General features: G+C 38.6%; 1 protein-coding gene across 1 annotated transcript in view; it reads left to right on the forward strand.

The window, feature by feature from the left end:
• PTPRZ1 (protein tyrosine phosphatase receptor type Z1) overlaps positions 1-13,875 on the forward strand; it is a 164,883-nt gene that overhangs the window by 111,745 nt on the left and 39,263 nt on the right. Inside the window, exons 11-12 of the mRNA XM_028104919.2 lie at positions 3,245-3,291; positions 6,774-10,359. Coding sequence (XP_027960720.2) covers positions 3,245-3,291; positions 6,774-10,359 — 3,633 coding nt within the window. The remainder of the gene's footprint in view (positions 1-3,244; positions 3,292-6,773; positions 10,360-13,875) is intronic.

A 13,875-nucleotide genomic window follows, 5' to 3' on the forward strand; every position in this document is an offset into this window, starting at 1 on the left:
GAAATATGGCCTCAGAATCTCCAGGAAGATAGAAAATATTTTCTAAAATTATTTTATTTCAAATTTGTTCTGAAGAGGCCCAGCAGGAGATTCCCAGATTATATGGGGGAAGAAGTATTCCAGGGCAACCCCAGAATTTTGGTCAATTTGAATAATAAAATTGGAAACCAAAAATGAAGATCCTTCAAAGTGGGTTAATACTTACAATATGAAGGCATCCACACTTGGGGTATTCACCCGTGAGAGGGCCAGGAAGCTAAGAAGGACCAAAGGACCGCCTGGACCCATACATTCTGCCCCAAGGGCCCAAAGGAGACGTCTCACTTCCTATAGCAGTGAATAGCAAAGCCAGTTTCAGTAGAACTCACTGATACTCTTTGGGGGAAATGACTGGGTAAAGTCATGTATTCTAACTTATTAGGAACCCAAATCCATATAGTTAATTTATGCTGTGGTAAAAGGATAAAAATAAATCCCCTGCAATGATACACTCAGAGAATGTTGAAAGAAAAGGAAGTCAGTCCTCAATGTGATAATTACACATACCCTACCCCAGCCTTGACAATCAATAAGAAAATGCTTTTGCCCATTAAAAGTATGAAGTTAGTAAAGTTAGATCATATTTTTGTTTGCTTGCTTGTTTTTAATTTTAAAACATTTCCTTAAGCATGTTGAAGAGAATGGATTATCACTGAGACTTTTTTCCCCATGGCCTCTTAACAGAGAAAAATCGACAGTATCATATATGTATCACTAACAAATATTTGTTATGACTTGCCCTTATTAACATTAAAATATTTTAAAAGTACATGAAAAGGTGTGACTCCATTTAAAAGCATTTTGGTAAAATTATGCATTGTCTCACATGCTGAATTTGAAGGCTTTCCGGTGCATGAACTTCTCCAATTATAGTTTATAGAAAATCATATTGAAGGTTCTTATTTGTCTTTTACAGTTTAGCTGCATCCATCCCATCTTTAAACTCACCTGTATTGATTTCCTTGGAGGTTATAGAGACACAAATATTCCAAACTATTGAAATCACTTTAATTTGAAAACGTGAAGAATTAACAGCATGAGAAACAAAAAATAGAAAACGGAGAATATTAATGATCCGAATAAAGGTTTCCAAACTCTTTCATGGTGGGTTTTAACAAGAAAAAAAAATAATTGAGTGTTAAAATTTAACTCAGGGCTAAATTAACATTGTTCAGGATAAGTAACTTTGAGATAGCTCAATAGTCAAGAGTATTAATTTTATCTAAATTCTCTTGAGAGGATGACTCACTTCTCAATTTTTCTTGAATTCTCCTCTAAACGGAATCCATGCACAGGACTCATTTTATGGTCTTACATTTCTTAATGCCTAGAAATTTTCTGATAAAAATAAACTCAAGAAACTCTGTGGGTTTGTTTTTTTTTTTTTTACTTTTCTATATGTATATTTTATTTTATTATTTATATTTTATTATGTTCAATTAGCCAACATATAATACATCATTAGTGTTTTTTAATTTTTTATTATGTTATGTAAATCACCATACATTACATCATTAGTTTTTGATGTAGTGTTCCATGATTCATTGTTTGTGCATAACACCCAGTGTTCCATGCAGAACGTGCCCTCTTTAATACCCATCACCGGGCTAACCCATCCTCCCACCCCCCTCCCCTCTAGAACCCTCAGTATGTTTCTCAGAGTCCATACATCATTAGTTTTTGATGTAGTGTTCAACCATTCATTAGCTGCGTATAACACCCAGTGCTCATCACGACACGTGGCCTCCTTAATGCCCATCACCCAGTTACCGCCTTCCCCACCCCATCCCTTCCATAACCTTCAGTTTGGTTCCCAGAGTCTAGAGTCTCTCACGGTCTGTCTCCCTCTCTGATTTCTTCCCATTCCGTTTTCCCTCCCTTCTACTGCGATCCTCTGCTCTATTCCTTATGTTCCACATATGAGTGGAACCATAAAATAATTGTCTTTCTCTGCTTGACTTATTTCACTTAGCATAATCCCCCCCATTTCCATCTATGTCAATGCAAATGGTGGGTATTCATCCTTTCTGATGGCTGAGTAATACTCCATTGTATATATGGACCACATCTTCTTTATCCACTCATCTGTTGAAGGACATCTCGGCTCCTCCCACAGTTTGGCTATTGTGGAAAAAAAAAGTCTGTGTTATAAAACAGGCCCGGATTTGATAAACATTTCATGTTAATTCACTTTTGCCTTTGAAAACTTTAAAGAATATGCATCTCCCTTGAGGATACCTAGAGGTATAAAGTATAGAACAAAAGCAACATTGGGAGAGTGAAGAGCATGAATTTTGGAGAAGGAGTGAAATTCTATAGAATAATGAGAATAAGAGAAGCATTATTGTAATAATGCTCAGCTGAAGCTGAGCCCAATGCAGCTCTGATGAAGCATGAAGGATGGTGCTTCTCCGGTCAGCCCCTCAGTAATTTGGCATCATGTCTAGATTCCTTGTTGGAGAGAGAGAACCAGCTCCTAATCTTTCCTCACATTTACTGACAGGTTTTGTTCTAGGATTGAGATATCCATGTACTGGAAATATACTGATTCTGGTTGTTGGGAACAGCAGACTTGAATCATCCCGGCCAGTGCATTCTTTGTGTAGACAGCACCACTGAGTTTCCCTGGGGTGAAGGACCTGGAATCACTCTGGTCAGTCCTTCCTGTCCATTTGGTGCAACACCCTGTGTACATATAAGTGTGAGCCCAAATTCACAGTATAGAAGGAATCATTTGACCCTCAGCCAGAATAGGAACTGAAGGAGGAAACAGCTGAATAAGAAAATAAATCCTGTCAATTCTCCCCCTAATCCCTGGCATGTCCCTAACTGTCAACCCTGCTAAGGATGAAGGTCTACACTGATGAAAAATTATTTCGGTTTTTTAAACTCAGTAATATCAGCCTGTCTGCCTCTCCCTTCTTAGCTTCAATCCCACATAGAGGGGAGGGGGAAGGAGAAGGGAGTTGGAGTAGAGGATAGAGATGAAGGTTTCGAATGCAGTTTCATATAGGTATGTGTAGTGGTTTGTTATGTAGTGTTCAGTAGTGTTGAAACTTAAAATCTGAAATTTTTATTTTTGGAGATTCTGTATTTTCAAAGCTAACAAATCTTCCCCCCGCCCCCACCTCTCCATCCAAAGGTAAACCCACAGGGTTAAAATAGTTGAATAAACATTTTAATAATTTTGTTTCTAATTTTGTAGAACTTGACCTCTTCCCTGAATTAATTGGAACTGAAGAAATAGTCAAGGTATTTTAACTATTTTTATATTAAAATGTTTTAAAATTAAAAAGTACTTTTTCAATTATTGGTTAGGTTTCAGATGTTGCTTCAAAGTTCGTGTTGCATTATTCATTGTAGGGTTAGTTGCTGAGCTTTGTAGATAGTCACATACTTGATATGCATGATTCTTTCATGGAAGAATTGGAAGACACTTTGATAGAATAGTAAAAATAACAAAAAGGTGGTGATGATAAAAAAATGAACTTTAAAGGTAATTATAGCTATAAACTATATAATTCAGAATTTTTTCAGTGTTCAGGTTTTCTAAAAGACTAATATTTAACCAATTCTTAATATTTCTACAGTTTTTTTATAAACACCTTACCTAATGGTTGACAGATTGATAATAAATATGAGCCAAAACATAAGTTGTATATATTCGTTTGCCCATTCAATCTAAATAATTGTGTTTGGATTATTCATATTATAAGTGTCTGTTGCTAGCATAATGTCCTGTAAGTAAATAGGTATTTAAGAATATTTATAATTTTTAACATTGTCCTAATTTTTAAAATAGAGAAAAAATGATGGATGCACCTTCTATTTCATCCTAACCCCAAACGTACTATTCTTCGTAACTGAGTATATGTTAAATGCAGGTGCTATTCTTAATGTCGTATGAGTGTATGTATATGTGCACGTGTGCATGAGGTCACAGAGTGTGATAACTAATGCTACCATCTGGCAATAAATAACAGTTAAGTTGTATTTTCACATGTATAGGTATCTCAATAATTTATATATCTTATGGCACTTCTCTCTTGCAAAGGATTATTTTACCAAAGTGGGCAACCTACAAGAGATCACGAAATTCAGCTAAGGATACCTTTGTGTGTGTATGTGTGCATGCACATGGATAGGTATATACCTGCCAGCTTCTCATGATATCTTCAACATGGCAGAGAGCAGAGCAGAAGAAGAAGCAAGTTCTCTCATGACTCTTCCTATAAAGGCATTAATCCCATTCATGAAGGCTCTACCCTTAAGACCTCATCTAATCTCAGTTACTTCCCAAAGAGCCAATTCCTAACATCATCACTTTGAAGGGTAGGATTTCAACATATAAATCGGGGAGAGGGCATAAATACTTAGTCCATAACACTGTTCACTACCGTTGATTCATGCAGGAATGAATGATGGAGGTTGGCAAATTCCTGGAATGTATCTGTAATGGTTTTTAAAACTGAATTTGGAAGTGAATAGTTTGGGGGATGTTTCTTAGATTGTCTTCAAATAAAAATGCGTTAATTTGAAGGATAAAGTATCTCCAGCATGATCAAGGCCTTACAGTAAAATTTTCTAAATGGAAGCTGTGAAGAATAACAGGTGTGACACAATTGAAAACCATAGTGGAAGAGAGATTCACAATAACTTCATAAGAAAATATAGGAAGGAGTATACATTAAAATATTTGTGGTTTCAGGTATGTATGAAGTAATCATAGAGCATGAATGATCTGTTCTTCTTGAAATGTTGACATGAGGTCACATGACTTCATAGAGATCAACAAGATTTGGTTAGGTAGGATTAATGAATGGTGCATTATTTGCATCACGTTCTTTTTTTTAAAGATTTATTTATTTGTTTGAGAGAGAGAGTGCTTAGTGGGGGAGAGGGGCAGAAGGAGAGGGAGAGAGAGTCTTAAGCAGACCCCACACTGAGCACAGAGCCCGGCGTGGAGCTCGATCCCATGATCCTGAGATTACAACCTGAGCCAAAACCAAGAGTTGGACGCTTGCCACCCAGGCGCCCCCATCTTCATCAGATTCTGAGAGGTATCTGAACATGGTTTAAGATTCGGATTTTTTTTCTCCTGATATTGGTTACGTTCTTACTAATTTGTACTCTGTCAGTTTTCTTCTTTTAAGGTACATGACTTTAAAAGATCTAATAAGGGACACCTGGGTGGCTGAGTCATTAGGCATCTGCCTTTGGCTCTGGTCATGATCCCAGGGTCCTGGGATCAAGCCTGGCATTGAGCCCCACATTGGGCTCCCTGCTCAGCGGGAAGCCTGCTTCTCCCTCTCCCTGCTTGTGTTCTCTCCCTCTCTGTCAAATAAATAAATAAAATCTTTTTAAAAAATAAATAGGGCGCCTGGGTGGCTCAGTTGGTTAAGCAACTGCCTTCGGCTCAGGTCATGATCCTGGAGTCCTGGGATCGAGTCCCGCATCGGGCTCCCTGCTCAGCAGGGAGTCTGCTTCTCCCTCTGACCCTTCCCCCTCTCATGTGCTCTCTCTCTCTCTCAAATAAATAAATAAATAAATAAAATTTTAAAAAAAATAAATAAAAGATCTAATAAATGACAATGCTAGCAAACTGGCAAAATCATATCCCATGTGGACTAAAAATACCATGTCTTGGTAAACTTTTGGCAGTTTAGTTTTCTAAGCATATGATTAGACATAAAATGCACAATTAAAAAAGAAAAAAAATCCCAGAAAACATGGATCTTTTTTTTTTAAAAAAGATTTTATTTCTTTATTTGACAGAGAGAGACACAGCGAGAGAGGGAACACAAGCAGGGGGAGTGGGAGAGGGAGAAGCAGGCTTCCTGCCGAGCAGGTAGCCTGATGTGGGGCTCAATCCCAGGACCCCGAGATCGTGACCTGAGTCGAAGGCAGACGCTTAATGGCTGAGCCACCCAGGCGCCCAGAAAATAGGGATCTTGATTGACCTCTAGCTAGAACACTCCTGGGCCATTATAGTGACAAGCGTTCCTGGAAGACTGGGTCACCTGAATGGTGTTTCTAAGGAAAATACAAAATTAAATAACTAGTGCTAGAAGCATAGTTTGACAATTTGTCTTTTTTTTTAAGATTTTTTTTATTTATTTGACAGAGAGAGACACAGCAAGAGAGGGAACACAAGCAGGGGGAGTGGGAGAAGGTGAAGCAGGCTTCCCACAGAGCAGGGAGCCCGATGCGGGGCTTGATTCCAGGACCCTGGGACCGAAGGCAGACTCGCAACGACTGAGCCACCCAGGCACCCCTTGACAATTTGTCTTTAACAAAATGTCTGCCTATGGGGGCACCTAGTTGGCTCAGTGGGTTAGGCGTCTGACTCTTGGTTTTAGCTCAGGTCATGATCTCAGGGTCCTGAGATCAAGCTCCCCATCAGGCTCTGCGCTCAGCATGGAGTCTGCTTGTCCCTCTCCCTCTGCTCCTCCCCTCCACTCTCTCTCTCAAATAAATAAATAAAATATTTTAAAAATAATAGTATGTGTTAATTCATTGAATTTAAATAAAATAAAATTTTAAAAAATTTAAAAAAATTAAAAAATGTCTGTGTATGTCTTGAATGGAAGATCTTTGGGTTTTTTTTTTAAGATTTTACTTATTTATTTGACAGAGAGAGAACACGCGTTCAGTTGCCAGATGAACTGAACAAAGAAACACAAAATTTTTTCTTATCTCCTTATGTTCCATTAAATCTTGTTTGCTTTTCAAAGGAGGAAGAAGAGGGAAAAGACATTGGAGAAGACACTGTTGTGAATCCCGGTAGAGACAGTGCCACAAACCAAATAAGAAGAAAGGAACCCCAGATTCCTACTACAACAAACTACAATCACGTAGGGACTAAATACAATGAGGCCAAGACTAACCGATCCCCAACAAAAGGAAGTGAATTCTCTGGGAAGGGTGATGTTCCCAACACAATTTTAGATTCCACTTCCCAACCAGTCACTGAATTAGACCCCGAAAAAGATGCTGCTTTGATTTCACAGACTGTGACTAAAATGCCACCTCACACTCTGGAGGGCACTGCAGCCTCTTGGAATGAGAGCTCTAAAACTATTCTCAGATTTCCACAAATGAACTTGACTGGGACTGTGGAATCTTTAAATACAGTTTCTATAACAGAATCTCAAGAGGTATCTACTGATATCAGTGAGGATGAGAATTTATTGACAAGTTTCAAGCTCGATACCGGAGCTGACGAGTCTTCAGGCTCCAGTTCGACAACTTCTTCGACGCTGTTCATCTCTGAGAACATATCCCGTGGGTATGTGTTTTCTTCAGAAAACCCAGAGGCAATCACATATGATCTTCTTCTACCAGAATCTACAAGAAATGCTTCCGAAGAGTCAGCCTCGTCGGGTTCTGAAGAATCTCTGACGGATCCTTCCATCGACGGAAACGTGTGGTTTGCTAGCACTTCAGATGCGGTAACACAGCCCGATGCTGGGTCAGGCAGAGAGAGCTTTCTCCAGACTAATTACACCGAGATACAGATCGATGAATCTGAGAAGGCAGCTGAGTCTTCAGTGCCAGGCCCACTGGTGTCACAGGGTCCCCCGGTCACGGACCTGGAAATGCCGCCTTATTCTACCTTTGCCTACTTCCCAACTGAGGTGACACCTCATGCGTTTACTCCATCCTCCGGACAACAGGACTCAGTCCCCACCGTCAACATGGTACACTTGCAGACAACTCAACCGGTGTACAATGGTGAGACACCTCTTCAACCTTCCTACAGTAGTGACGTCTTTCCTGTAGTCACCCCTTTGTTGCTTGACAATCAGATCCTCAACACTACCCCTGCTGCTTCAAGTAGTGATTCGGCCTTGCATGCTACGCCTGTATTTCCCAGTGTCGATGTGTCATTTGAATCCATCCTGTCTTCCTATGATGGTGCACCTTTGCTTCCATTTTCCTCTGCTTCCTTCAGTAGTGAATTGTTTCACCATCTGTATACAGTTTCTCAGATCCTTCCACAAGCTACTTCAGCTGTTGAGAGTGATAAGCTGTCCCTGCATGCTTCTCTGCCAGTGGCTGGGGGTGATTTGCTCTTAGAGGCCAGCCTTGCTCAATATTCTGATGTGACGTCACATCAGCCCACCACTCATGCTGCTTCAGAGACATTGGAATTTGGTGGTAGTGAATCTCGTGTCCTTTATAAAACGCTTATGTTTTCTCAAGTTGAACCACCCAGCAGTGATGTCATGATGCATGCACGTTCTTCAGGGCCTGAACCTTCCTATGCCTTATCTAGTAATGAGGGCTCCCAGCACTTCTTCACTGTTCCCTACAGTTCTGCAATCCCCGTGCATGGTTCTGTGGGTGTAGCTCATCCGGCTCCCTTGTTTAGCAGCCCTAGCCACATTTCAGTGCCTCCGTCTTCGGTAATAACCCCAATCGCATCACGGCTGCCGCTGCCTCCTGGCCTCTCTGGGGATGGGGAGTGGTCTGGAGCCTCCTCTGATGGTGAATTTCTTTTACCTGACACAGATGGTCTGACAGCCCTTAACAATTCTTCACCTGTTTCTGTAGCTGAATTTACATATACAACATCTGTGTTTGGTGATGAGAATAAGCCGCTTTCTAAAAGTGACATGATATATGGAAATGAGACTGAACTGCAAATTTCTTCTTTCAGTGAAATGGTTTACCGTTTGGAAAGCACAGTCCTGCCCGACCTGTACGATACTGTAAATAAGTTGAACACATCTTTACCAGAATCCCCCATTTCCTTTTCTAGCACAAAGGGCATGTTGCCAGGGTCTCTCGATCCTCCTGCCACTAAGGTTTTTGATCATGAGATTAGTCAAGCTCCAGAGAATACCTTTTCAGTTCAGCCTGCACACGCCGTATCTCAAGCGTTTGGCGACACTTCGCTTAGACCTGTGCTTAGTGCGAGCTCAGAGCCAGCCTCCTCTGACCCTGCTTCTAGTGAAATGTTAGCTCCTTCAACTCAGCTCTTCTTTTATGAGCCCTCAGCTTCTTTTAATACTGAAGTATCGCTGCAGCCCTCCTTTCAGGCTTCTGATGTTGACACATTGCTTAAAACTGCTCTTCCACCTGTGCCTAGCGAGCCAGTATCGGTTGAAACCCGCAAGGGTGATCCCCTTAGTTCTACAGGATTGCATCTCCTGGCCTCAAACTCTGCTTCAAGGGAAAACACGCTGCTCACTACATCTGTACCAGTTGTCGATGTATCGCCTGCTTCTAACGCGCACGCTGCTTCACTTCAAGGTTTAACCATTTCTTACACAAGTGAGAAATACTTTGAACCAGTTTTGCTTAAAAGCAAAAGTTCCCAGCAAGTGGTACCTTCACTGCGCAGTAATGACGAGTTGTTCCCAACTGCCAATTTGGAGATTAACCAGGCCTTTCCCCCAAAAGGAAGGCATGCGTTTGCCACTCCTCTTTTATCTATTGATGTGCCACCAAATACACTTATAAATCAGCTCATGTATTCCGATGAAGTTTTCACCTCCACTCAGGGGTCTCTCACTGATGACGTATTTGCTGGTATCCCAGCTGTTGTTTCTGATACACCCGTAACTGCCGATCAGTTTGTTCCTTTAGGAAATGTGTATGTTTCCGTTACAGCAGTTTCTCCTGACAAAGATGTTTCTGTCCCCACAACCAAATTGCTGTTTCCTTCTAGAACAACTTCTGAGCTGATTCAGAGTGCCAGATCTGATGCTGATTTAGTGGGTGGTGGTGACGATGGTGATGATGATGATGATGATGATGATGATGACAGAGATAGAGATGGCTTATCCATAAATAAGTGCATGTCATGCTCCTCCTATAGAGAATTGCAGGAAAAGATAATGAATGATTCAGACACCCAAGAGAACAATCTTGTGGATCAGAATAACCCAACCTCATATTCACTATCTGAAAATTCTGAAGAAAATAACGTCACAGGTGTCGTATCAGCCGGTCAGACCAATATGGACAGAAGTCCTGATAAATCACCACCAGCAAATGTGCCACCCCAAAAGCCCAGTGGTGGAAAACAACACAATGACGTTCAGACTGCTGATGCCCTGCTTCCTTTCACTCCAGAATCTGGAGCATGGGCAGCTGTTGCAAGTGATGAAGAGAGCGGATCAGGGCAGGCTCTCTCAGATATCCCGAATGATAACAAGACTTCCACAGATTTCAGTTTTCCAGACGTTAATGAAAGAGATGTTGATGGGGTCCTGGAAGCAGTTGACTCAGAAATAACTCCTGGATCCCCACAGTCCTCAACACCAACTGTCACTAGCAGGCACTCAGAAGTATTCAACATTTCAGAGGCAGGTTAGTTACGGATCCAAGAGATAGACCGAGGTGTGGTGGTTTTCTTCCTCAAAAAATAGAAAAATCATGGAAGGAGAAATTTGGTGAAGTGGCACATCATTTTGTTTTTAATCAAGACACTCAACAAATCCATTTACAGTTTTTAAAGTATGATTTTAGTCATTATTTCAAGTGAATATTCAACACATTTTGGTTAGTGGATAGATAAAACGTTTCTTATTTATTGCCAATTTTTCATATTCTACAAGATGCCAGTTACATGTGGGAGCAATTATGTGTGCGTAACGCATTTTTAGTATACTGCTTTTTAAATGATAGATTGGAGTGTGTTGTTTTAGGCAGTTTTAATTTTTATATTCACTTATGTTCTAAAATAAGTTGTAATCTAATTTCACTGAATTATAAAATGGATTATTAAAACTCTGATACGTAATATGTTATAAACACCTCTCTGACCCACCCCACGGAAAAGATATGATAATTTGCACATCCACATCAGCCTGGGGAGCTTTACAAAAAGTTCTGTTGCTGAGTTTTGAGAGTTAATGCTAAGATTTGTTTTGTTTTGTTTTAAAGAAGCTTTTAATTTTCTTAAGTTGTCTTTGTTTGATTACCTTAATGTTGCCTAAAGAGGGCAGTGTGAACCAACAAGACACATTCTATTTTGTACTTGCGGTTATACACCTTTCTAAGAAGTTAGATAGTGGTCATTAATATGCAGAGTATGTATAGGTATTGTATGACAAGATGTAAAACACTAGAACATTTTCTGTAGGCATGCATTTCATTTGTTAATGTATTTTATGCAAATTAGTTTATTGGCCAGATGTTTCTTCAAGTAGATTACTTGCAACATATATAATACAGATGTTTGCTTTAAATGCCAATGGGGAGAAAAGGGAAATTCAGTACCATTAGGCATATGAAATACTGGATAATTTCATTGACTTGATCATAAGAATCTTATAATTTGCTTTTATTAAATTTTAAGGCTTTTTTTTAAATTAACAATGATAATATTTAAATGTTAACGTAGTAAGTCAAAAGGTAGGTTAAGGTAACAGCTTGCAATCTTATTGCATAAAAGCAGATATTTATAAGCCAGATCATAGATACCAGTCTCATCAGGATATTTTTTTCTCTTTGTTATTTCCATCCTTTGAATTAGTTGTATATTTTTCCTTCAGTCAGTGCAGCAGCAATTAAAAGTTTGTACATTTTGATAGAGAAGTTTTTCTACATTCTGACTTGATACCTATTTAACATTTGCATTCCAGTTTAAACACACTCTGATATGTGACAATGAATAATGAATCCACAGGTCACTATATTCATTAGTGTTGCCATATATATGAATTGTTATCTGGCTTCAATTAAATTTCAGGGTTTTTAAATTTTTATTAGATTTATTTTAAAGACATATCAAGAATTCATCCCTTTTTTTCCTTTCTTAATAGGTAGTGACATCATCAGCATGTTCTTGCTAGATTATGCTCTTATGGGGAAACTATATATGTATTGCAAAATGCCAAACCTAGAATTATGAATTAAAACTCAGCAATTTCTTATCATTGCACTAATTTGATTAATTATTAAGAGTATGTTCTCCCACTCAGAGGAGAAAACAGTAGGAATATAACTTCCAATATCATCAGGTAACATAATTATTGGAGTAACTAAGATCAAATAAGATTAGGGAAGAATTCTTGCCTGCTTTTAAAACTGTATCTGCAAAAAATCATATGCACTCTGTCTTACAAAGTAATTGAATATGGCTCTTTATCAAATGCATATAGACTAATTCTGAAACTTATTTTATTATGTACTTCTAGAATGTAGAATAATTTATAAGACATGTTCCCTAAAACAAAATAGATAAGGCAAAATTAGTATCTGCAATTTATGAATGCATAAACTGAGACCTAGAGATACTAAATTACTTGATTCAGGTCAGGTAGGGAGTCAACACAAAACTGAGGCTGGAATCATGTGTTATTGGTGTCTGTCTCTTAGAGACTGTGCTTTCATTATTGAGGACAATAAAATATACATAATGCTTAATTTGTAATACCAAAAGTATACTGTTTTATTCTAAAAATGTATTTTCAAGTATTAATCTTAACTTTGTCTACTGATCATCTATTGGTAGATTCTTGTCTTATTTAGGTAGCTCATATACACTACTGGACCATATTGAAATAGATATTTTAGTGTCAACTAATGTTTATAAAGATCAATACAACTAGTTGTTCCCCATTACAGTATGTAAAGCAACCAGTTAATTGTCTGTACTTCCTTTTTTTATAAATATATTTTTTTGAATTTGGGGGGGATATTTTATTCATTTATTTATTTACTTTTTAAGGTAATCTCTGCACCCAACCAGGGGCTTAAACTCATGACCCCGACATCAAGAGTTGCATACTCTACTGACTGAGCCAGACAGGGGCCCCTGATTATCTATACTTTCATGTGGTATCTCATCTTGAATAAAATACCTGGGTTTCATAATATGTGATTACCATGGATTTATCATTCTAACTCCTCAACGAAAACATTTATTTTAAAATCAGACCCCCCAGAGAACTTATGAGTAAAGTCTGTATTACAAGATTATATATGTGTGCATGTGTGTATATAGTGCATGTGTATAGTGTGTGTGATATGTATGGTAATTTGTTACATGCTTTATGTGTCATATATCTTACATATATGATCTGACATCTCATATATATGTATGCAAAACATATATATATAAATGAGATATGTATGTATCTATATACATACATATATATACATATACACCTATATACATATTTCTATAAATATTTGTGGTCACTGAAGACCGGTATAATTATATAAGCTCACTTTGTATATAAATTAATGTACATTATTGGTTTTCAAACGTGAATGTGGATCAAAATCACCTGGAAGACTTGTTAAAACACAGATTGCTAGGCCTTACCTACAGTTTCTGTTCAGCAGCTTTGTGATGGTTGGCATGGGGCCCAAAATTGGCATTTCTAACAAGTTCCAGGCTATGCCAATGCCAATATTCTGGGAATGACATTTCAAGAATGACTGATACAGATAATGATATTAACCACCATTTGTGATTTCTAGGTACTCGGGACTTTACTAAGTGGATTACTTCATTGTTTAGCCACAAAATTTCCATTTAGGTAACAATCGTTTTAATAGAGAAAATGTGACCTTAAGTTCTCTGCCATTAGATATGCTTACTTTAGGGCTGCATTTATGAATTTGTTACTCTCAAATGTATTCTTCAATCTTGAAATTAAACCGATTTCCCTTTGTGTCCTATTACTAAAGTAAGATGCTTGGTATAAAAGCACCTAATGTGCGGGGAGTCTGGAATGCAGTGTAGACTCTCATGGGGGAACTTGGATGTAGTTCTTCCAGAATTTCTGCAGGCAGACACTAAGAGCTCTTACTTTGGCAGAGCAGTTCTTATGTCCAGTTGGGTTGGTTCCCCCCCACACTTCAAAGGAGAAG

Source organism: Eumetopias jubatus, unplaced genomic scaffold, assembly GCF_037043125.1.
Source record: "Eumetopias jubatus isolate StellerSeaLion01/CBP00866 unplaced genomic scaffold, mEumJub1_p1.0 scaffold_14, whole genome shotgun sequence".
NCBI lineage: Eukaryota > Metazoa > Chordata > Mammalia > Carnivora > Otariidae > Eumetopias > Eumetopias jubatus.